Below are 26,387 nucleotides of genomic sequence, written 5' to 3'. Positions count from 1 at the left end.
TTGGAAAGGATTGCCCACAAGAAAAATGCTGCAACCTTTGCGGGGAAGCGGGCCACCTCTATAGGGCATGCCCGCGGTGGGGGACCACCTACGCCCAGGTCGCCGGCAGGGGCAATGCGGGGCAAGCCTCTCCGGAAGAGAGGGAGGCACCAGGGCCCTGCAAGGACACCCTAGTGTGCAGGAGGGCCATGTCGTGCAGGATGGCCCAGCCCCGCAGGACGGACCCGAGGCCAGCAAATTGCCTCTGCAGACTCCGCTTATCCCCCCCAGCCCCCCAACAAACCGGAGTCGATGGAGGAGGCGACAGGTGACCCAGGGGAGTGGACGACGGTCCGGAAGGCGAGGAGGAAGGCGTGCCGGAGGGCCCCATCACAGCAACCATCAGGTGGGAAGAGGCAGCTACAGGGGTGCTATAAGAGCTCCTCTGACAAGGGAGATTTGGAGGAGGCCCGCCCAAAGCAGAAGCCGAAGATTTTCAGGGAGAAGGAAAGCAGCACTCCAATCCCAGGTGACGGGAGGTGTCCTGAGGCTCCCTCTGACACCCAGCCATGCGCCACTGGGGCCCTGGAGGGCCCCCCGGAACCTTCAGATGGGAAACAGCAAACAGCGCGTCCCCAGCCTGACCCAGAGCCAGACTCTTCTGCCTCCATGCCCCCGATGGGGGGATGCCACCCGGAAGGCAGCACGGACGGTTTCCTAAGCCAGGAGAGCGTTCAGCAGTTCCCCCGGGCAATGGGCATGAAGGGACAGATCGAGGGGCTGGACCTTGGACTCGGGGAGGGTACTGCGGTCACTGCCCACAATGGGGGTACGAGTTGCGAGCATTAATGTGCGCAGCATCTAGTCCACCGCACGATGTGTGTCCACGTTGGCCTACCTGACCACTGTCAAGGCACACCTCCTGTTTCTGCAGAAGTGCGGGATACCGGGCGCCTAGACCTGTGGGCCTTCGATTTGGGCGGGGGGTAACGACTGTCGCTCCTCGGGCCAGGCTATTCCGCTGCGGGGGTGCAACTTCACCATCTCACAAGTTCAGGAGGTGGTGGGGGGCACCTCCTAGTGGTTGATGTCACCTACAGGAACGCTCCCCTGAGGCTGATCAACGTATATGCCCCAGCGGTACGGAGTGAGCAGTTGGCGGTCCTGCTGTGGCTTCCACCGCTGCTGGCTACGTCCAGGCCGGTCATCCTAGGCGGAGATTTCAACTGCATCATCGATGCAGATGGAAGATCTGGCGTGGGGACAGCGGGTGAGGGGAGCAAAATGGACGTCACTTCCAGATTCCTGGTGGGCACGGTGAAGGACGCCAAGCTGCTTGACATCTTCAGCGCCCCTTCAGACGAAGCGCAGCGGAGATACACCTGGTCGCGGCCAGATGGGTCTATCTGCTCAAGGATAGACTTCTTGTTTGTGTCACGGGCGTTCTTGGTTAGGTCCACCAGCGTCGAGCCGGTGTTCTTCTCTGACCACTGCCTCCTGCTGGCCGACTGTCACTTACAGGATGACCAGCAGGCTGGCAAGGGGACGTGGAAGCTCAACACCTCTCTGTTGACCCCAGAGAACATGCAGGAGCTCAAGAGGGAGTACGCCAGTTGGAAAACCGTGAAACCCCTCTTTGAGTCTCTGGGCGACTGGTGGGAAACGGTGAAGGAGAACATCAAGAGGTTCTTTGTCCTCTAGGGTGTTCGGAAGGCGAGAGAGAGGCGGGGAAAGCTGTCGCGACTCCAGAAAAGGATGCAGAACCTGCTCCTTCTGCAGTCGATGGGGGTCGATGTCACGGAGGACCTCTGCGAGTTGAGGGGCCAGCAAGCCTCGCTGTTCGCTGCAGAGGCCTCCAGGATAATCTTCCGGTCCAGGGTCCGCTCCGTGGAGCAGGACGAGACGTGCTCGCGTTTCTTCTTTCAGAAGGTGCACAAAGAGAGCTCTGTGCTTAGCCGGCTGAAGGAGGACGACGGCTTGGTGACGTTGTCTCGGCCCGACATTTTGAGGATCAGCAGATCCTTCTATGCCGGACTGTATGATGCGAAGCCCACGGAAGCACGGCCTCCGAGCCGTTCCTATCGTCTATCACGGAGGTCTTGGACAATGGCACGACGGAGTGGCTGGACCGGCCGATATCCCTGGACAAGCTGACCAGAGCCCTGAAGTCCTTTTGAGAGGAATAAGACTCCCGGGAGCGACGGCTTCCCAGTCGAGCTGTATTCTGCTCTGTGGGACCTGGTTGGCCAGGACCTGCTGGAGGTGTACGATAGTGCGCTTCGGGCAGGGGAAATGTGCAAGTCCATGAGGAAGGGCATCATCACCCTCATTTACAAGAGGAAGGGGGAGAGGGAAGAACTTAAGAATTGGCATCCCATTTCATTATTGAACGTGGACTACAAAATGCTGGCCAAGGTCATAGCCAACCGGGTCAGGTCTGTCCTGGAGTCGGTGATTCACCCTGACCAAACCTGTGCTGTGCCAGGCAGGAAGATCGCTGAGAGCCTCGTGCTCATCAGGGACACGATCGCCTACGTGCAGGACAGGCAGGTGGACACCTGCCTCGTCAGCCTGGACCGGGAGAAGGCCTTCGACAGGGTCTCTCATGCTTACATGAGGGACGTCCTCTCCAAATTGGGGATCGGGGAGGGCATCCGCAATTTGATCCGGCTGCTCTGCACCAACATCGTTAGCGCAGTCTCGATCAACGGGTGGGAATCGGACAGTTTTCTCGTCAGATCTGGAGTCAGGCAGGGCTGTCCGCTCTCTCCTGCCTTGTTTGTGTGCTGTGTGGAGCCCTTCACCACTTCCATCAGGAAGGGCGTGACCCTGAAGTGCGTGACTATCCCAGGCAGCGGAGGCCTTCAGGTCAAGACCTCCCTGTACATGAACGACGTCGCTGTGTTCTGCACCGCTTGGCAGTCGGTGAGTAGGCTGTTGGACGTATGCAGCCAGTTTGAACGAGCCTCGGGTGCCAAAGTCAATAGGGGTAAGAGCAAGGCCATGTTCTTTGGGAACTGGGACGACCGCTCCTTCATCCCCTTCACCGTCAGGGCAGACTACCTGAAGGTGCTGGGTGTTTGGTTCGGTGGAGCTGGGACGTGCATTAAGACTTGGGAGGAGCGTATCACCAAACTGAAGCAGAATCTGGGCAGGTGGACGCTCCAGTCCCTCTCCATTGCAGGTAAAAACCTAGTTGTCAGGTGCGAGGGGCTTTCGGTACTGTTGTATGTGGTGCAGGCATGGCCTATTCCCTGGACCTGTGCCGCTGCGGTCACCCAGGCCATCTTCCACTTCATTTGGGAGTCGCGGATCGACCGGGTCCACAGGGACACCATGTACAAAGACCTCGGGAATGGGGAAAAGGACGTACTGAACGCCACCCTCGCCCTGATGGCTACCTTTGTGTGCGGCTGCATCAAGCTGTGCGTAGATCCTCAGTACGCAAACACCAAGTGTCACTACTTACTGAGGTTCTACCTGTCCTCGGTGTTGTGAAGGATGGGCCGGGCCTTGTTGCTGCGGAACGCTCCAAGTAGTTGGACTGTCCCGTACCACCTGTCCTTCGTGGAGAAATTTTTGTAAGGAAACACCTTTGACCACAAGGCCATCAGGCAGTGGTCAGCACATAGTATCCTCGAGACCCTTCGGGAAAAGGAGAGGGTGGATCCCGTCGTGTGGTTCCCCACGCAGACTGCCAAAGTCGTTTGGCAGAATGCCTCATCGCCAGAACTTTCAAACAAGCACAAGGACATTGCTTGGCTGGCGGTGAAAGTGGCTCTGCCAATGAGATCCTTTATGCACGCCCGGAATCTCTGCGCCACCGCATGCTGCCCTCGAGGCGGCTGCTGGGGGGACGAGACTGTCGATCACCTCCTTCTGGAGTGTGCCTATGCGCAGGAGGTCTGGAGGAGGATGCAGTGGTATTTGTCGAGGTTCGTCCTGAGCAGCTCCGTGACGCGGGACTCCATGCTCTACAGGCTGTTTCCGGGGACGCACACTGAGACCAACATCAACTGCGCCTGGAGGACCATCAATGCGGTGAAAGACGGTCTTTGGTCTGCCCGCAACTTGCTGGTCTGCCAGCTGAAAGAACTGACACCGACCGAGTGTTGCAGACTGGCGCACTCCAAGGTCCAGGACTACGTGCTGAGGGACGCGCTAAAGCTTGGGGCAGCCGCCGCCAAGGCGCGGTGGGGAAAGACCACCGTATGAAACCCCTCGTCCAGAATAGAAAAAAGGACCCTATCCGGTAAGTGGGCCCAGCTGGCGCCTTCCCCAACTGGTCAGGGGGCCAACTGGTGCTGGGAGACGACTGCCGGGGTGTTTTTTCCTTTGTTTTTGTTTTTATTTTGTCCTTTAGTTGGTGTATGTACCCCCATGTAACCCGGAGCGGCTTGCATGACTGGGTAGGTGTATAAATGTTTTGTTATTTTGTACATTCTATGAATAAAGTATATTTTTTCAAATTAAAGAAAAAAAAACACCAGCGCTTCACCGGAGGCTCACTGATGTTACCTAGAATGGTGACGAAACGTCTGAAAACTAACCTTCCAGCTCAGCGAGCCACCTCCCATCCACATACTAATTTCCTGTGTGGGGTCCTGTCAAAAGCCTTCTGAAGATCCAAATACACCACACCCACTGACTATCCTTTGAGTACTCATCAAGTTACATCCTGAAAATGTCTCCTAAAGTTTTGGCTAACTTGAGTTCCCTTTCATAAATCTATGTTGACATCCAAATTTCCCAATTATTTTTCAACTGTTCAGTTGTTGCATCCTTCATAATAGATTCTGACATTTTTGCTACCGTTGATGTCAGTGTAAATGGTCTATAATTCTACCTCTTCCTGCCTACTTAAATAGTGGTTTTATATTTACTATCTTCCAATTCGCAGGAGGCTGCAGAATTATGAAAGATAACCACTAATGCATCCATTGTCTCTATTGTTACATCCTCCAGCACCCTGAGATGAAACTCATCACATCCAGGAAGTTATCACACCTCAATCAAGTGCTGACTTTTCAAGTGCCGTCTCTTTATTGTAGCTAATTTCTTTTATTTTCTTCTGTTACACAAACGTGTGGGTATTTATGGGAGATTTTCAGCATCATTTTCTGTGAAGACAGGCACAAAGTAATTGCTTAGTTTCTCTGCCATTTCCCTCTTCTCACGATAAATTCTGCTATTTGTACCTGTAATGGGCCTACATTTCAGTGTGTTCCTTTTGATACTGATAATGATAGAAACTGTTACAGCCAGCCTGCATGCTCCTTTGAAAACTTGTATTCATATCATCTTTTCCCATTCCTTATCCATTTCTTGGTCCTCCATTGCTGGGTCCTAAATTACTCCCAGTTCTCAGGCTTAACACTATTTTTGGCATTCTAATAAGCCAATTCCTTTGATGTAATTGCGATCTTTAACAACTTTCACTAACCATGGCTGACACACCTCCTCTTTTGGGTATCTGTATCTGACTGGTATCTGTTGTAGGTGCTGGGTGTTTCTTTGAATAATGCCCTTGTCTGTGTACTGTCAAATCTTTTAGTGCATTTTTCCAATCTTCAATATCCACTTGACATTCATAGCTTCTGCTGTTCAAATTTAAGACCCTAGCTTCAGAATGAACTATGTGACATTCAAAATGCTCATAAAATGTTATCATATTATGAGCACTATTTCCCAGATGCAAGATTATTATCTGCCTCAATATACAATACCAAATCCAAAATAGCCCACTCCACGTTGCCATCTTAAATTATTGTTCCACAAACCCATCTCATACTTACTCCAGCAATTCATCCTCTACAGCATTAGTGCTGATTTTAATCAATCCAGTCTTTATGCCATTTGAAGTCGCTCTGTTTTATTATTTTTGGGTCAAAGTGACCCTTGCACTTGTCTACATTCTGGGTCTCCTTCTCTACTGTTCTCACGTTGGCACCATTGAGTGAGGAGTGAGCAAAGGCTTTTTTTCTTACTTCCCCTCACTCCCTAATAGAAAAATTGCTTTAGGAATCTCTGGTGCCTCTAGGGAATAAAGGACCATGATGAAGAACTGGTACAACGTCAAGATAGCTTTATAGTCAACCAATAATGTTGCAACAGGGCATCTGTCTCAGCAGTAGCATACTAGACCCTGAGTATGTGTTCACTGTGTGCAACCAACTTCAGAGATTTGAGCACTATTGTGACCCTGAGGAATACTGCACTTTCAAACACGTTGCCTCTTTTCCTTGAGCTGTTAAGCTGAGGCTCATTCATCCTGTCTGGTGGACAAAAATCATCCCAAAGTCCTTACTCAAAGAAGAGAAGGCATGTTCTCCTGGGTGTCCTGGCCAATAAGCATTTTTCAGCTAGTGCTGTGAAATCAGATTATCTGATCATTTCAGAGATTGTAGGAACTGCAGATGCTGGACAATCTGAGATAACAAGGTGTAGAACTGGATGAACACAGCAGTCCAAGCAGCATCAGGGGAGCAGGAAAGCTGATGTTTCGGGTCTCCTCTGATGCTGCTTGGCCTGCTGTGTTCATCCAGCTCTACACCTTGTTATCTCAGATTGTCTAGCATTTGCAGTTCCTACCTGAGATAACAAGGTGTAGAGCTGGATGAACACAGCAGGCCAAGCAGCATCAGGCGAGCAGGAAAGCTGACGTTTCGGGTCTCCTCTGACGCTGCTTGGCCTGCTGTGTTCATCCAGCTCTATGCCTTATTATCTGATCATTACCTTGATGGTGTATTAAAAGCAGAAAATGCTGGAAATATCCAGCAGATTTGACAATTTCTGCAGAAAGAAATACAGGCATAATTTACCAGGTCAATGATCTCGTAACAGAACTATTTGTACTATCTTGTCACTGTTAGGGGGAAATCTATGTTTGCAAATGGGCCGCTTTATTTCCTACACTGGAAAAATGGCTTTATTTCAGAACCCACTTCAAATTGCAGCAAAACATTTTGCAATGTTCTCTGGTCAGGAAAGGTGGTATATAAACACAAGTCTTTCCTTCTCCATTGGGAATCCTGCCATAAGGGGTAGAGGCATTTGACTGTAATCCCATCCCCTGACACAAATCTCCCACCCCACAGCCACCAAGGTGTGTGTCAGAGTTGATGAGTGAAAACAGCAGCAGAAAATAACCAGATCAACAGAGGGAATCAATAGCTGCATTTTTATTCATTTAACATTATGCATTTTGCTCTGATCAAAGGGAGGGTTTATGACTCTACCAGAAACCTGCAGTGAAAATAAGATCATAATTTTTGTTAACGTTGCTCATACTCACCCGGTATCTTCTAAATAAATTCTCGTAATAGTCCAGACAATTGCAACGATTGTTGGGATTCCTGCAGGAAATAATAGCAGGTTAATTCAAATTGCAATGAAGTTAGCTGGATTTCATCTGGAATCTGTTAAAGACATTTCTCCATCATCAAAAAAAGGCTTACCCCAGCCAATCAGCATGTAGAGGGCAAAGTATTTATTTTCAGAGAAAAAGACCACAAGGAGGGTGTGCAGGTACAAACCTTCCACCAACAGCCAATAGAAGTTTGCAGTGATAAAATACTGGAAGAAGACCAAAATCGTTTTACAGGCAATCTAGAAAGAAACAATGAGAGGAACAGAGTTCAACTGTGATCAAAAGAAGAGGCTGTGTAAACAGGTTGGCTAAAAATAACATGGAAAATGCAGGACAGAACATATTTTCCGACATTATTTCCATCACTGAGGATAATGAACCTTATCCGCAGGAAAACTGCCAACTCCGAACATTCATCTCAGCAGAAGGCAAATTTATAGGAAGACCTACAACCATCTCTTAATTCCTTTACATGAAATTAAGAAATCTAACTACTGACTAGTTCCCCTGTTCAGCAATTAAGCCATGTTGATGGAATTTAAGGAGCTAAAACATCAGTGTTTTTAGGAACATGTCACGACAAACATGTCCATCATAATTAATATGTTGCAACCCAACTTGTTAGATGGATCCTTGATGTTCTCACTTCAACACAAAAATAATTTATCTGGATTGTAAATAATATCAATTTTCTTTATTATTTTGAACTCATCAATTTGCGTCACTGTGATGTCTGTATTTCAAATATAAGCTTGATCTCTTCCAACTTTTCTCATGATCAAGATTCTTAATACAGTGTTTGGAAGCTATTTTGTTGCTTATATCTGTACCACATCAAAGCTGATAATATTTTTGAATTGAGACACTATGGGTCACAAACAACAACTTTCAGTTATATAATAGGTAAGCTGCAGAGCTGGGCTGAGAGGTGGCAAATGGAGTTTAATGCGGACAAGTGTGAGGTGATGCACTTTGGTAGGAGTAACCAGAAGGCAAAGTACTGGGCTAATGGTAAGATTCTTAGTAGTGTAGATGAGCAGAGAGATCTCGGTGTCCATGTACACAGTTCCTTGAAAGTTGCCACCCAGGTTGACAGGGCTGTTAAGAAGGCATACAGTGTTTTAACTTTTATTAAAAGAGGGATCGAGTTCCGGAACCAAGAGGTTATGGTGAAGCTGTACAAAACTCTGGTGCGGCCGTACCTGGAGTATTGCGTACAGTTCTGGTCACCGCATTATAAGAAGGATGTGGAAGCTTTGGAAAGGGTGCAGAGGAGATTTACAAGGATGTTGCCTGGTATGGAGGGAAGGTCTTACGATGAAAGGCTGAGTGTCTTCAGGCTGTTTTCATTAGAGAGAAGAAGGTTGAGAGGTGACTTAATTGAAACATATAAAATAATCAGAGGGTTAGATAGGGTTTTAGGGAGAGCCTTTTTCCTAGGATGGTGACGGCGAGCACGAGGGGGCATAGCTTTAAATTGAGGGGTGAAAGATATAGGACAGATGTCAGAGGTAGTTTCTTTACTCAGAGAGTAGTAAGGGAATGGAACGCTTTGCCTGCAACGGTAGTAGATTCGCTGACTTTAGGTACATTTAAGTTGTCATTGGACAAGCATATGGACGTACATGGAATAGTGTAGGTTAGATGGGCTTGAGATCGGTATGACAGGTTGGCACGACACTGAGGGTCGAAGGGCCTGTACTGTGCTGTAATGTTCTATGTTCTATATAATACCTTTAAGTTAGATACTATCTCAAGCCATTCATAGGGGTGTAACAAACAAAAATTGACTCTACATCACAACAGAGATCTTAGGATATGGGACTATGATTGGCAAGCTTAGAGATCTCAGAGCATTGTAGCATGAGGTGAAATTACAGAAGTAAGGAAAGGAAGAGACCATGGAGAAATCAGAAAACAAGGGTGAGAATTTTAAAACCAAGATATTCACAGACTGGGAACTATCCGTGAGCATACCAGTGGAATAGTATGAAATAATATATGGAGCCTGGGTTTGGATGGAAAATGGGAGGCCATCCATGGGAATGTTGGAAATTTGAAGTTTAGAGATAACAAAGGGCATGGTAAAGATATGAACTGTGGGTATTCATTGACATTTTAGTGTAAGGTTGGGGTGATTCCTGGCACTTCCATCTGAAAGAAGTTTGATAATTGCAACTGCAGCAAGTGGGATAATTCATTTTCCAGTAATATAACCTGGGGCAACTTCTGCCTGTTTAATTACGGTAATTTAGTCATATTGTAAGGGACAAAATACACATGCTGGTCTGGTGAGAGAAAGTCTGCTCCTTTGAAACTCAGTGACCGGGGAGTAGGGAGGGGTCAGTGTTCACTTACAGTTTCCTCTAGAAGAATGAATACATGAGTGAGGAGAGGTTTCTTACACTGAAACTAGTTGGAACATGACATTGAGGCCAGGAACCATTACCTCCTGGAAGGGAACCTTGGTGAACTATGAAGCAGTGGGGACTATGGAGAGAGAGTAACACAGCAGGAATTTGTTTGGACTTTTTTTAGCAAAGGGAAACCGCAGTCATCATTAACCAAATGGTCTCTTTCTTAACATTAACTCACTTTGGATTTAGTCCCTGCTGATGGTGAAAATACAGGTTAAAACAGATAACAAAGGAACAAACTGATAACAAACAAGTACAGAGAATGCTGGAGAATCTCAGCAGGTCTGGCGCCATCTGTTGAAAGAGAAACAAAATCAACGTTTTGGTAATGGTGTTGCTTTAAAACTGACAGATGTTGGAAAATAATTTTTAATATTCTTGCGGACCCCATTCTCTCCTATTCACAAGATAATTTCTACTCATTTTACATCACGTTTCTCTTTCTCCATCATTACCAATCCCTTTGTCTTCTGCATTGGGCCACTGTCTCGGTCTAGAGCATAAAGACAAAATTTTTCAATACCTTTCAGTTCTGAACAAGTCATACCAGACTTGAAATATTAACTCTGTTTTTCTCTCCACAGATGCTTCTAGACCTGCTGAGTTTATCTGACAATCTCTGTCTTTGTTTCAGATTTCACTTATAGAGGAGGCTCAGTGGTTAGCACTGCAGCCTCACAGCACAAGGGACATGGGTTCAATTCACCCCTCAGGCAACTGTCTGTGTGGAGTTTGCACATTCTCCCTGTGTCTGCGTGGGTTTCCTCTGGGTGCTCTAGTTTCCTCCCACAGTCCAAAGATGTACAGGCTTGGTGGATTGGCCATGTAAATTGCCTGTCGTGTTCAGGGATTTGTACATTAGTTGGGTTATAGGGCGATGGGTTTGGGTGGGATCCTCTGAGGGTCAGTCTGGGCTTGTTGGGCTGGAGGGCCTGTTTCCACACCATAGGGATTCTATGATTTCCAGCATCCAAGGTATTTTGCTTTTATTCATGCTAACAAACCATCTGCTATACAGAGGTTAACACAAGTGTGCACTTAGCAACTATTCACTTAAAGTTATTTAAAGATGAAGCGGTAACCTCGAGGGCAATCAGTATCATTAATATGAAGCATACACTGCTCCACTTAAACAATAATTAATCAAAAAAATCACACAAAACCATTTATACCTTTCCTTATGAACCTAAGTTCCTTACGAACTTTGTACTTGAGTGCAGTGACTTTTTTCATTTTCATTCAGTAAGGTTAGTGCACAATTTGGCTTTGAATTGAATATTGCATAAAACCTGATTCAAACGCACGGTGCATATCCTAATCCCCATGCAGTTTGTGCCCATTAAAGGACAAGGGACCAGAAAGTAAGACTTTGTTTGGAATTCTAAGCCCAGTGTAATTAAATGACATTTTCTCAGGCTGTATAAAAACAAATAAGAAAAGGACGAGAGGATGTTGTGCAATGGAATTTGACATTCCTGGTTAAGCTGGTTTGTACGTGACATTTGCTTGCTAGCAAAAGTATAACCAAAAGATTTTAAATATAAGTAAACTTCTCTCTTCAAATTTCTAAAACTGCAGCCAATGCTCAGATACATTGGACAGTGTAGATGTACCGCCTATGTTGTTCGGCACTGTCTCATTTACATTAACATGTCTCATTTACATGTGTAGGTTTAATTGCATTGTTGGAACCTTGATTTTTCTGGCTCCTCCTGATCACAGTTTGGCTTACTGGTCTTCTTTCTAACCCTGTATTTTTTAATCTCTCCCAGGGACCCCCAAGGGAATTGTTTTCGGTCTTCTTATTACCATCAATGCATATGATCATGACTTACATTGTCATAACCTTTCATAAAACACTCTTCCACATGCTTACCTTGAATTAAAAAGCTCTTGTTTCTCACAACTAGGCATCATCATTCGTACCTTTGCTTTTTCTGATATATATTAATCATCTAAATATCATACACAGGGCACAATTTCAAAGTTTGTGGATGATATGAAACTGGGAAGCATGGTGAACCATGAGGAGGGTAGTTTAGAACTTTAAAAGTATGTAGACAAGTTGGTGAAATGGATGGACAAGTTCGATGGAGAGAAATGATATTTTAGGAGGAAGATGTGAAACTTGAAAGCGTTCAGAAAAGATTTACACGGTTGGAGGATTTGAGCTATCAGGGGAGGCTGAATAGGCTGGGGACTATTTCCCTGGAGCGTCAGGTGCTAAGAGGAGTCCTCATAGAAGTTTCTAAAATTATGAGAGCCATGGGTAAGGTGAATAGGCAAGGTCTGTTTCCCAGGGTATGGGAGTCCAAAACTAGAAAGCATAGGTTTAAGGCATGATGGGCAAAACTTAAAAGGGAGCTAAGGTGCAACTTTTTCACGCAGAAGGTGGTGCATGTACGAAATGAGCTACCAGAGGAGACGGTGGAGGCTGGTACAATGACAACATTTAAAAGGCAACTGGATGGGTACATGAACAGGAAGGGTTTAGAAGGATATGAGCTAAACACTGGATTAATTTAAGATATATGGTTGGCATGGGTAAGTTGGACCGGTGAGACTGTTTCTGTGCTGTACATCTCTGTAACATGGAGAAACAATACAAAATAAACAATATCAGCATTCAGCAACAGAAGACACTGGGCCTATATGTGCATAAAATATTGAAGGCTGCCCTGCACCTTGAGAGTTTTCATTAAGAATGCGTGCGGTATCCTTGGTATATTAATAGGAGCATAGAATACTACAACAAGGAGGTCATGCTGAACTTATATAAGACACTAGTTTGGCCTCTGGTGTGCAGCTCTGGGTGTTACATTTTAGGTGCACATGACAGAGTGCAAAAAGACTCAGGGGAATTGTAAAAGGGACAAGGAACATCAGTAGCAAAGATAGATTGGGAAAGCTTGGATTATTCTCCCTGGAGAATGAAAAATCTGGGATAGATCTGGTAGGGCTGTTCATGATCATGAGTGGTCTGGACAGAGTAGATGAGGAAAAAGCTGCTCTGACTCATGAGAGATTCAAGAATGAGTGGGCCCAGATTTGAAGTAATTGGCACAAGTGAGATGACAGAAAACTTCTTCACATTAGCAGCTGACTGAAATCTGGAATGCAGACTCTGGTGGAAGCAAGTTGAATTCAAGTCTTTCAAAGGGATTTAAACTGTTATTTGAAAGGGAACATGTGCAGGGTCACAGGGAGAATGACACTAAATGAACTGTCTGTTCACAGTGTTGGCGTAGACTTCATTGCTTTTACAATCCGTGCTCTGTATAAGAAAGTGACAATGCTGTTTTCATTCGGTGTGCCCTCAGCCTTCTACCTTCTTGATGAGATGATAAATGATGGGTGCCTGTTCTGTTGATCTTCTAAAACGAGTTGCTGCTAGTTCCCCAGTACTTCTCCTTCAAACTACACCACCACAAAAATCGAAACGTCAGCTTTCCTGCTTCTCTGATGCTGCTCGGCCTGCTGTGTTCATCCAGCTCTAGACCTTGTTATCTCTAACTGTTCAACCATGTTGTTGCTGTTCATGGGATCTTGCTGTGTGCAGGTTTAGGGCTGCATTTTCCAGGAGCAGAGGTTCTCAAATGATTCCCGGGATGGCAGGACTGATATATGATGAAAGACTGGATCAACTGGGCTTGTTTTAGCTAATATTTAGAAGAATGAGGGGGGTTCTCATAGAAACATATAATCCTGATGAGACTGGACAGGCTAGATGCAGAAAGAATGTTCTCAATGTTGCAGAATTCGAGGACTAGGTGTCACAGTCTAAGAATAAGGGGTAAGCCATTCAGGACTGAGATGAGGAAGAATTTCTTCACTCAGAGCTGTGGAATTCTCTACTACAGGAAGCTGCTGGCGCCATTTCATTAATTATATTCAAGAGGGTTCTGGATGTGGCTTTTGTGGCTAAAGGGATCAAGAGGTGTGGAGAGAAAGTGGGAATGGGATACTGGGGTTACATGATCAGCCGTGATCATATTAAACGGTGGTACAGGCTCGATGGGCTGAATGGCCTACTCCTGCAACTATTTTCTATGTTTCTATGAATGACACTGACTGAGCACGTGCTTAAGGAGCAATGTCACAGTGACATCAAATCACATGGAACTGGATCCCGAGTGTGTAAGTTTCCAGAGACGATGAATGAACTTTTTTTTCTTTATTCATTCATGGGATGAAGGCACCGCTGACCAGGCAGTATTTATTGCTCATCCCTAATTGTCCAGAGGGCAGTTAAGAGTCACCACATTGCTGAGAGTCTGGAGTCATATATAGGCCAGACCAAGTAAGAATGGCAGTTTCCTCCCTTAAGGGACATTAGTGAACCAGATGGGTTTTTCCTGACAATCGACAATGGATTCACGGTCATCATTAGAGCCTTAGTTTCAGGTATTTATTGAAATCAAATTCCACCATGTGTCATGGTGGGATTTGAACCCAGGTCCCGAACTTTATCTGGATCTCTGGATTAACAGTCTAGTGACGCAACCACTAGGCCATTGCCTCCCCTTGGTGTATCACTGAAGTCAGTAAAGGTTGGTGGTTTCCACTGACATGAGTGTGAACTGCACATATCACCAGTTCAGGCCATAAGCTGCTAAGTGATGGCTAGACCCACAGAATCGGCGACAAGTGAGCTCCTAAAGTGAAACCCCACCCCCAGCAGCACTGCAATGTGACTGGCTCAACAACCTAATTGTAGAAGAGAGAAAAAGGCCAAAGACAAGGCTAGCACCAACAGTGGGCAACAGACAAAGGAGCTCAAAGACCAGTGCAGCAACAAAGCACAGAGGCACGTCTGACACTGACAAAACACAGCAAGTGGCCACAGTAGGGAAGGTGGGAAGGTGAATGGATCAGTTGATGACAGTAAGAGATCACTGCAGATTAGAAGCCTTTACAGAGAGGGGGAAATAAAATCGCTAAGATGCCATAACTCACTAAGAAACAAAAATAGTCTATGAAGGAACAGTCCTTGGCTTTACTGCAGCCTCTGGACTAGACGATGGGTATAGGTCTCACTACTTCAGATGTAAATGCATTGATGCAGTTCAGAGAAGGTTTAGCAGACTGAACCCTGGAATAGCTGGATGAACACAGCAGGCCAAGTACCATCTCAGGAGCACAAAAGCTGACGTTTCGGGCCTAGACCCTTCATCAGTTAGCTCTCTGATGAAGGGTCTAGGCCCAAAATGCCAGCTTTTGTGCTCCTGAGATGCTGCTTGGCCTGCTGTGTTCATCCAGCTTCACACTTTGTTATAGAACAGTACAGCACAGAACAGGCCCTTCAGCCCACAATGTTGTGCCGACCATTGATCCTCATGTATGCACCCTCAAATTTCTGTGACCATATACATGTCCAGCAGTCTCTTAAATGACCCCAATGACCTTGCTTCCACAACTGCTGCTGGCAACGCATTCCATGCTCTCACAACTCTCTGCGTAAAGAACCTGCCTCTGACATCCCCTCTATACTTTCCACCAACCAGCTTAAAACTATGACCCCTCGTGCTAGCCATTTCTGCCCTGGGAAATAGTCTCTGGCTATCAACTCCATCTATGCCTCTCATTATCTTGTATACCTCAATTAGGTCCCCTCTCCTCCTCCTTTTCTCCAATGAAAAGAGACCGAGCTCAGTCAACCTCTCTTCATAAGATAAGCCCTCCAGTCCAGGCAGCATCCTGGTAAACCTCCTCTGAACCCTCTCCAAAGCATCCACATCTTTCCTATAATAGGGCGCCCAGAACTGGATGCAGTATTCCAAGTGCGGTCTAACCAAAGTTTTATAGAGCTGCAACAAGATCTCACGACTCTTAAACTCAATCCCCCTGTTAATGAAAGCCAAAACACCATATGCTTTCTTAACAACCCTGTCCACTTGGGTGGCCATTTTAAGGGATCTATGTATCTGCACACCAAGATCCCTCTGTTCCTCCACGCTGCCAAGAATCCTATCCTTAATCCTGTACTCAGCTTTCAAATTCGACCTTCCAAAATGCATCACCTTGCATTTATCCAGGTTGAACTCCATCTGCCACCTCTCAGCCCATCTCTGCATCCTGTCAATGTCCCGCTGCAGCCTACAACAGCCCTCTACACTGTCAACGACACCTCCGACCTTTGTGTCGTCTGCAAACTTGCTGACCCATCCTTCAATTCCCTCGTCCAAGTCATTAATAAAAATTACAAACAGTAGAGGCCCAAGGACAGAGCCTTGTGGAACCCCACTCACCACTGACTTCCAGGCAGAATATTTTCCTTCTACTACCACTCGCTGTCTTCTGTTGGCCAGCCAATTCTGTATCCAAGCAGCTAAGTTCCCCTGTATCCCATTCCTCCTGACCTTCTGAATGAGCCTACCATGGGGAACCTTATCAAATGCCTTACTGAAGTCCATATACACCACATCCACAGCTCGACCCTCATCAACCTTTCTAGTCACATCCTCAAAAAACTCGATAAGGTTTGTAAGGCATGACCTACCACTCACAAAGCCGTGTTGACTGTATTTGATCAAGCCACGCTCTTCCAGATGGTCATAAATCTTATCCCTCAGAATCCTTTCTAACACCTTGCAGACGACAGACGTGAGACTTACCGGTCTATCATTGCCGGGGATTTCCCTATTTCCTTTCTTGAAGAGAGGAATTACATTTGCCTCTCTCCAGTCCTCAGGTACGACTCCAGTGGAGAGCGAGGATGCAAAGATCTTCGCAAGTGGCGAAGCAATTGCATTTCTCGCTTCCCAAAGCAGCCGAGGACAAATCTGATCCGGGCCTGGCGACTTGTCAATCTTAATGTTTGACAAAATTTTCAGCACATCAGCTTCCTCTATCTCTATCCATTCCAGCCATGCACACCTGCTCTTCAAAGGTTTCATTCACTACAAAGTTCGTTTCTTTCGTAAAGACAGAAGCAAAAAACTATCTTGGATTCTCCAGCATCTGCAGTTCCCATTATCTCTGACCCTGGAATGGATGGGTTCTCTTGTGAGGAAGGTTTGGACAGACTAGTTTAGAAGAACAAGAGGCAACTTGATTGAAGCATATAAAATCCTGAGGCCTTGACAGGGTGGATGTGGGAAGGATGCTCTTGTGGGACAACCCAGAGCTGTTTAAAAATAAGAGGACTCCTATTTAATACTGAGATGAGGAGGATATTCTTTGTCATTGAAATTCATGGGTTTTTGAATGGTTTTCCTGAAAAGATGGCGAAAGCATTTTTACGCCACAGGCAGTTAAATTCCTGATAAGGAAGGGGGAGAAAGGTTACTGAGACTAGTCAGGAATTTAGGTTAGTCAGATCAGAAATGATCTTATTGAACTTGCACAGGTCAAGTGTGGAATGGCCTACTCTTGCTACTAATCCATATGCTCATACATGTTCACTCATTGTTTTGAATTTTTCAAAATTTCCTAGACTTGGGAAGATTGGACTAGATTGGAACCAAGCAGTTGCAACTCCTTTGTTCAAAAAGAAACATGAGGCAGGAAACTATAGGCTTTATAGGTTAATATCTGTTATCAGTGTAACAATGAAGTCGTTATTAGAGATATTATAGCAGGGTAGTTAGAAAAATGTAAGGTAATCAGAGTCAACATAGTTTTTAAGAAGAAGAAATTGTATTTAATCAATTTATTGGAGTTCTTTGAGGAAATAAAAGTACTGCGGAGACAGGGGAATAATGGATGTACTATATTTGGAGGATAGGAAGTTCTGATAGATCCTGGTTCAGAAGTTGGTTCTGTTGCAGATGTTGCAGCTTCCTGAAGAAGCTCCTGAGATGTGATTATCTTCAATAAAGCAACCTCATGCTGAACCTGATGTGGAAATGATACCATAGCTCACACAATGAGAAATTCCTGCCTGAGGGAAAAAAGTAAAGTCTTCATTTCCTTGCCTCCAGAACCTGCTTCAGTGTGCTCTTTACCCTTTCTCTAATCTACTAGATTCATCCTTGGATAAAAGTCCAGTGAATAAGGAGCTGAGAGGCTGAATTTCAGTTCCCTGTCTTCCTTTGTGAGGGATTGTGGTAGTTTGAGTTCTAGGGTGTTTTTTCTTGAGTCAATGCGTCCTTGATTACTTGTCGTTAAGTGTCACAGTCCAGGAACCAGCTATTGCGAGAAGTTGCCATCCCACTCCATCAATATGCTCACCTCCCACAGAAACAATGAGGCAGCACACATTTCCTTTACATCCTCCAAGAGAACCAGGAATACATTTGGAAATTGATGCCTTAGATGGAAATGATTTGAGGGGAATGATGGCTGGGGTGGACGTACGGATCTGGTGAAAACTGGAACATTTAACGAGGTTAGTAGTTTGTGAGAAGAGTGAACTTGGGGTAAAGTTGTGGATTAAAGGCTTAGCCATACTTTTACTCTAGTAATGAGTATGTCCATAAGACCTGCGTAAGCCGTGACAGCAGATCATAAGGCACTGGAACCCCAGAGTTTAATGTTCCAGAGATATTCTCTCTCTTACTATCCCTTGTATGTAGTTACTGTGATTAAAGGTTGTTGGTGTTCACTGAAGTGGGTGTGCACTGCCTTCTGTAAATAATCTAAACTGAGATACCCATAGACTTCAGAACTTTAATAACTTCATGGATTGAAAGAATAAACAAGGACAATCTGTTACACATTGGAAGGAAGCAGCAATAACTCTTTCTGGAATAAACTGTTTCCCAAGGTGAGAGGGACATGGAGAAACTGTGGTAAAGGAATTGAAAGCAACATGCCCATTAGTTATCCCTGGGAAGAAGGAGTTGAAGCAATGTGAACAAGCTGTTTCCTGGGAGACAGGAGATGACACTGCTTGATAACCTGATGCCTCCTGACAATTGGGTAATGAAGACCTGTCTACAGAACAAATGTCCTAGAGTAAAGAGGTAATTGCAGGCCTGGCTATTTCAACAGACACCTAACCCCGGGGTAACAAGGAACAGGGGGAATTACTTCTGATAATAAGGCAAGCTACAGGCTTGAGGACTCCAGGAGTAATCAGTGTTAGGGATGAAAGAATGTAAAAGTTCTTCAATAATGTCACACCACAAACTTGAAAGACTGAAAATTGTGTAAGAATCCAACTCCAAAACAATTCAGCAGTAGAAGTTCAAAGAAGAACATTGCACAGGGATGGAACCCTGGACACTTCCAGAAACAGACACTGAATTGTGACTGAATTCCACCATTAACTGGATAATGGCCAACTCAAGCCCTCTCCCCATCCCCTCCTCCCACCTCAAGCCCTCTCACCATCCCCTCCTCCCACCTCAAGCCTCTCACCTATCCCCTCCTCCCACCTCAAGCCGCACCTCCATTTCCTACCTACTAACCTCATCCCGCCCCCTTGACCCGTCCTCCCCGGACTGACCTATCCCCTCCCTACCTCCTCACTTATACTCTCTTCTCCACCTATCTTCTCCTCTATCCATTTTCGGTCCGCCTCCCCCTCTCTCCCTATTTATTTCAGAATCCTCTCCCCATCCCCCTTTTCTGATGAAGGGTCTAGGCCCGAAACGTCAGCTTTTGTGCTCCTGAGATGCTGCTGGGCCTGCTGTGTTCATCCAGCTCCACACTTTGTTATCAATAGCCAAGGTGAGTTGTGAGGCTTAACTTGCTTACTTAATGGGGTCTTATTTTGGTTGCTACATGCAATAAAGTTTAAGTCATTGTTTCAGTATTTGATGGGCTGTGAGATTTCATAATAAGTAGCCAAATTAAAGGTGAGTTGCGGTTATTTATCCACAACATCACAGTGAGCAGATTGAACTCACCAAGGATGGCAACCTTGAACACAACCTCACTGGTTATCGTTTTGGATGTCTGAGACACTACAATTTTCTGAACGTTCAAGATGATTTAAAGAAATGCTTGATTTTATCTGAAAATGCTCTCAAGGGAATTTTAGAAGCTTATCATAGGTGAACCAAGCACTTACCTGGTCAGATTTGGGCCTTCTGTCCAATTAAACCCAAAGCAATGCAGAAATCCAAGCTGTGAGAACTGCTGCTGAATCACAGACCATCGGCTCTCTACCACCAGGGGTCACTGCTGCTATTACAGCAGCACTACTGCCAGGAATCAAGTATGGATCCCTGGGGAGAGGTCAATGTGAAGAAGGGGATGGTCTTTGGGATGATGTTTGCCAGTGGGATTGGTTAGTAGGGTAACAGGTCAGAAACTAAGGGTCTCCCTTACTGATGTCGGGTTTCTCGATCTGGATAAGAGTGATTGTGAACAAGGGTCTCCCTCATCCCACCACCATCACAGTAGGCTGCAGGCACCTCTGACAGAGCTTCTGCTGCAACATAATCAGATGGGGTCATGATGGGCAGAACCTCCATGGGTCACCCAGCAAGGCCCTCCGCACTTCCAAACCTGCCCACAAGAGGGCACAAATTCCACTGTGGTCACGAGACATAAGCTCCAACTTAGTGCTGCAGCCTTATTTCTCAGTGTAGGTCATGTTTACACTTGGTCTTCTCATTTTAAATTAAGATGGATATGCTGATGTGCTTTATCAATACAAATTGTATTAACAGTAATAATTCTCCAATCAATCGATTTGTTCGTAATCTGTGGGCTTTTTTTACTTCATTGCGCTAGGAAGAACGTAACAGTGACTCACCAGTGCTGCTTCATTACACTGACCAGAACTTTGATGTTCTGAATACAGAATGTCATCCTTCAGTAAAACAGATATTGCACGCAAAATGAAAGAGAAAAACAGGTTCAGGTGGATGTAGTTACGTGTGCAATGAAGTTTTCTGTGTAGGAAAAAATAAGAGCAGAGAAATTAGTCCATCTGAATAATATTATTTTTACCTAGCTTTTTCCATCAATAATTTTATGTTGATTACTGTCAGTGCTAAAGCTGCTTTTGTTCTTTAAAACATTATAAGAATAGAACTGTCATCTTATGTATTTTTTGATGAACTCGTGCCTGTAATAAGAATTCTCCTTGCTTTGTGTTAATTTTAACTTGGTCATTAAGCAACAAAATTGCTTCAGTAACTTTTCCAATCAAATCGTGCAAAATGACCCTGACTTCAGGATTTGCCAAAGCAGTCAGTTTATAACCAATTGGGCACTTTTGAAATGTAGTTGTTCCTGTAACGTAGGAAACACAGCAGCTAAAGGGAAACTATCTTTCTGCATCTACCCTGTCAAATCCACTAAGAATATTGTATGTTTCATTAGACCATACGATGCAGGCGATAAGATTATGGCTGTTATGATCATCCTCATCTCTATTTTATTACCATTTACCCATACTCCTTTGATTCCCTTACTAATTAAAAGTCTATCTCAGCCTTCAATAGACTTAATGAACCTGCCACGATAGCCCTCTGCAGTAAAGTATTCCATAGATTCACTTCACTCAGATTGAAGAAAATTCATCCTTATCCCTGTTTTAAAGGGCGATCCCTTATTCCAAGATCACACCCTCTGCTCCTAGACTGTCTCTCCTTTCTACATCTACTCTGTCACGTTGCCTAAGAACCTTTCACTTTTCATTTCTGTAAATTCCAAAGAGTACAGCCCAACCTGCACAATTTCTCCGCATGAGACAGTACCTCCATATGCAGTATCAGCATTGTGAACCCCCTCTGGGGCCCAAAACTGTTAACTGTATTCCAGCTGTGGTCTGACTAGTTCCTGCATAGTTTTAGCAGAACTTCCCTACTCCATTCCCTTTGAAATAAATTACATTTGCCTTCTTTATTACCCGCTGAGCTAGGATGCTAGCTTCCTGTGACTCTGTCTTCTATTACTGAGCCAATCCCCAATCCATGCTAACATATGACCTCTAACACCATCAATTAGAATCCCTCTGAGTATTCCATCTGTGGTCTAACCAATGCCTTGTTTTAGCAAGTCCTCCCTAATGTTATCCACCATTCCCTGTGACATAAATGCCAAGTGGTGTATCCCCAGACAATTAACTCAGGTTAAGCTTTGAAGATCCAAGTTCAAATCCTGACATAGCAGATGGTTGAATTTGAATTAAATAAACATCTGAAGTAAAGACTCTAATGATGACCATGAAGCTATTGTCGGATTGTTGAAAAAACCCATCTGGTTCTCTAATGTCCTTCCGGAAAGAAAATCTGCCATTCTCACCTGGTCTGGCCTACATGTGACTCCAGATCCATAGCTATGTGCCCTCTGAAATGGCTCAGGAAGCCACTCAATTGTAACAGTTACTATAAAGTCTCAAAAAAGAAATGAAAATGGACGGACCACCTGGCATTGATCCAGCTACCAGAAAAGACAAAGGCTGAAACAGCTGTGTCAGCCCTGCAAAGTCCTCCTCGCTAACATCTGGGGGCTAGCGCGAAAATTAGGAGAGCTGTCTCATAGACTAGTCAAGCAACAGCCTGACACAGTCAAACTCACAGCATCACACCTTACTGACAAAATCCCAGACACCACCATCACCATCCCTGGATATATCCTGTCCCAGATGCAGGAAAGACACAGCAGAGGGGGAAGCACAGTGGCATACAGTCGGGAGGGTGTTGCTGTAGGAGTCCTCAACATTGGCTATGGACCCCATGAAGTCTCATGTCTTCAGGTTAAACATGACCACGGAAACCTCCTGCTTATTACCACATACCATCCTCCCTCAGCTGATGAATCAGTACTCCCCCATGTTGAACAACACTTCGAGGAAGCACTGAGGATGAAAGGGCACAAAATGTACTCTGGGTGGGGGATTTCAATGTCCACCACCAACAGTGGCTCGGCAGCAGTACTACTGATCGAGCTGGTCAGGCCCTAAAGAACATAGCTGCTGGACTGGGTCTGCGGTAGATGGTGAGGAAGCCAACAAAGAGGGAAGAACATATTTGACCTCATCCTTACTAATCTGCCAGCTCCAGATGTGTCTGTCCATGACAGTATCAGTAAGAGTGATCACTGCATGGTCCTTGTGCAGCTAAAATCCCGCCTTCACATTGAGGATAACCTCCATTGTGCTGAGTGGCATGATCACCTTGCTAAATGGGACAGACTGCAAACAGATCTAGCAACTCAAGATTGGGCATTCATGAGGTGTTGTAGGCTATCAATGGCATCAGAATTCTATTCTATCATAATTTGCAACCACATAATCTGGCACTTCTTTCACTTCATCACTATCATCAAGCCAACGGATTAACACTGGTTCAATGGAGAATGAAGGAGGGTATGCCAGGAGCAATACTAGTCATACTTAACAATGAGGTGCCAACCTGATGAAGCCACTAAATAGGACTACTTGCACGCCAAACAGCATAAGCAGCAAGTGATAGACAGAGCTAAGCAATTACACAACCAATGGATCAGATCTAAGCTCTGCAGCCCTGCCGCATCCAGTCATGAATGGTGATGGACAATTAAACAACTCACTGAAGGAGAAGGCTCCACAAATATCCCCATCCTCAATGATGGAAGGGCCCAGCACATCAATGCAAAAGATAAATCTGAAGCATTTGCAGCAATTTTCAGCCAGAAATGCTGAGTGGATGATCCATCTCGGCCTCCTCCAGTAGTCCCCAGTGTTACAGATACCAATCTTCAGTTTGATTCACTCTACGTGATATCAAGAAACGGTTAGAATCATTGTATACTGCAAAGGCTACGGGCCCTGAAAATATTCCAGCAATAGTACTGAAGACTTGTGCTCCAGAACTTGCCGCTTTCCTAGACAAGCTGTTCTAGCACAGTTACAACACTGGCATGTACCTGACGATGTGGAAATTGTCCTGTACGTAAAAAGGACAAATCCAACCCGACCAATTGCTACTCCATTAGTCTACTCTCTATCGTCAGTAAAGTGATGGAAGGTGTCATCAACAGTGTTATCAAGCAGCACCTGCTCAGCAATACCCTGCTCAGTGATGCCCAGTTTGGGTTCTGCCAGGGTCGCTCAGCTCCTGACCTCATTACAGCCTTGGTTCAAACATGGACAAAACAGCTGATTTCCAGAGGGGAGGTGAGAGGGACAGCCCTTGACATCAAGGCTACATTCGACTGAATGTGGCATCAAGGAGCCCTAACAACCATGGAATCAATGGGAATCAGGAGACTCTTACCAATAATGCTATAGACTGCAACTCCAAAAGGCAGATGGGTAAGGATGAGGCTAAGTATGTTTTTCCCTGTTGTTGGTTCCCTCACCATTTACCACAGGCCCAGTCTAGCAGCTATGTCCTTTCGGATCCAACCAGCTCGATCACTGAAGGGGCTGCTGCCAAGCCACTTTTGATTGTGGACTTTGGAGTCCCCCATTCACAGTATATTATGTGCCCTTTCCACCCTCTGTGCTCTCTTGGGCATCACAGTGGCACAGTGTTTGGCACTGCTGCCTCACAGCACCAGGGTCACTAGTTCAATTCTTGCCTTGGGAGACTCTCTGTGTTGAATTTGCACATTCTCCCCATCTCTGCCTGGGTTTCCATCAGGTGCTGTGGTCTCCTCCCACAGTCCAAAGATATGCAGATTTGGCGGATTGGATGTGTTAAGTGTGGAGTTGTGGAGATATGGTGTGGGTGTGGATCTGGGCTGGATGCTCTTCTGAAGGTTAGTGCAGACTTGACGGGCTGAGTGGCCTACATGTGCACTGTAGGGATTCTATGACTCCAAGTGATGTTCAACATGGAAGAGCACTTACTGATCAGCTGAAGCTGAATAACAGGCTGTAAGAAGGGGTGGGTTTACTTGATGAGGAACTAATGAGGCTTTATGGGGTCTGACACAGTAACCCTACCTGACTATGTACCACTGGGCTGCCACTTCCAATTGGTCTGTCCCACTGGTGATGTTGGTGTCTGTGATATCACTCACTGAAATCAAATAACGAAAGGCCCAGCTTGTCTCAATGAATTCTGCAGGATTTTTAAAAAAAATTCATTAACCCATCTGGTTCACTAATGTTCTTTAGGGAAGAAAACTGCCATCCTTACCTGGTCTGGCCTACATGTGACCCCAGACCCACAGCAATGTTGGTGACTCGGAACTGCCCTCTGGGTAATTAGGGATGGACAATAAATGCTGCCTGGTCAATGGCACCTTCATCCCATTAATGAATGGAAAAAAAAATCAGGATGTGGGCATCACTGGCCAGACCAGCATTTATTGCCCATCCCTAATTGCCCAGAGGTGGGGTTAAGGGTCAGCCACATCGCTGTTATATGTAGGCCAGACCAGGTAAGGAAGGCAATTGCTTTCCCTAAAGGACACCAGTGAACCAGACGGCTTTTTCCAACAATCGACAGTGGTCATCATTAGATTCTTAATTCCAAGTATTTATTGAATTCAAATGCCACTATGCTTTGGCAGGACTCAAACCCGAGTCCTCAGAACATTACACGGGTCTCTGGATTAACAGCCTAGCAATAATACCACTAGGCCATCGCCTCCCCTCCGCAAACTAAGTATAGAAAAAGTACCTTTGTCCATTGTCAGTCTGGCCCCTGAATCCCAGCAGATTGTCTTTAAAATTGGGAAGGAAACCATCCAGGTTGCTAGTGAAAAATAATCAGTGCTTGCTATTTCACTGTTTCTTGATGTAAGCCTAAGGGCGATGATACTCTGTTGGGTCGGAGTTCAGTGGAAGGTCATAGCCTCACGTATCACTGAGTGTCTGGGCGAGCTAAACCCTAGGAATCTGGTGCCAGGAGCCTCTCCACTTTCTTTCCACTGCACCCAGGTGGATGTGTGTCTGACATTCAGTTTCTCACTCCCTTCAAGGTAAAGAACCCTCACCTGTATAGAAGAAGATGGGGATTGGTCCTGTGGGAATACCGAAACATCCATGTCCCACCAACTGAGTAGGTACCACTCTTCACTCCAAGGTACCACTGCCAGCCATTTTCATTACACACCACTTCTAACCATTAGCTACAAAGCTCCTCTCTCTCATTTCTCCACCACAACCGCAGAAAAACGGCCAGAGGCCACCTTAACAAGGATAGGAGTATTGAGGCTTCAGGGGGCCAATCGACAAGGCTGCTCTCTGTACCCTCCCCCGGCTCAGATCACGGCAGAACCATCAGGTTTAGACAGTGTTCGAGCACTCACTGGTGGGCAACTCATTGTAACAGATCTGCAGCTGGCCAAGGTTAAGAAAAATGAAACGCCCCAGGGCACTGGCACAAGGACGATGGCCAGAGACGAAGCCCCTGATCACCCCCAGACTGGAGCGGTCACTGTGGTGTCAGAAATTAGGGTCTTTGTCCACATGCACAGGGAGGGATAGGAGCTGCAGACAGGGATGTGGGGCACAATGGCTCCCATTGCCCAGAAGCTGCAGCAGTGAAGCAATTCATATGACTGTCTGTCTGCCTCAGTGGCCAGATTGGTGGCTGTCACAGATAGCCAGGTCCAGCATCCTCAAGGGCTGTTGGGAAGATGCATAACAGTACCCCAACCATGGCAACTAGGGGAATAGGGAACCTGGCAAACTCTCCAGGTACCACTTCCTCACAAGGAGACAGGGCAGTGCTAGGAGGAACCGAACTGGAAGAAAAAGCACACGCAGCACCATCAGAAGCCTCCACTTTAGAGGCAGCTGAGCCCTCCATCTCCACCTCACCTGAACCCCTTCAATAGGATGG

At 45.8% G+C, this 26,387-nt stretch overlaps 1 protein-coding gene across 1 annotated transcript in view; it reads right to left on the bottom strand.

Annotated features, from left to right (window-relative positions):
* Positions 1 to 26,387, bottom strand: part of vipr2 (vasoactive intestinal peptide receptor 2) — a 148,398-nt gene that overhangs the window by 52,541 nt on the left and 69,470 nt on the right. Inside the window, exons 6-8 of the mRNA XM_048559580.2 lie at positions 20,414 to 20,552; positions 7,437 to 7,587; positions 7,274 to 7,334 (exon numbers count right to left, since the gene is read on the bottom strand). Of these exons, the coding sequence (XP_048415537.2) occupies positions 7,274 to 7,334; positions 7,437 to 7,587; positions 20,414 to 20,552 (351 nt within the window). The remainder of the gene's footprint in view (positions 1 to 7,273; positions 7,335 to 7,436; positions 7,588 to 20,413; positions 20,553 to 26,387) is intronic.

The sequence above is a fragment of the Stegostoma tigrinum genome, chromosome 2 (assembly GCF_030684315.1).
Source record: "Stegostoma tigrinum isolate sSteTig4 chromosome 2, sSteTig4.hap1, whole genome shotgun sequence".
NCBI lineage: Eukaryota > Metazoa > Chordata > Chondrichthyes > Orectolobiformes > Stegostomatidae > Stegostoma > Stegostoma tigrinum.
The sequence above is the reverse complement of the archived record's forward strand: the minus strand, read 5'-3'. Positions and strand labels throughout refer to the sequence as shown.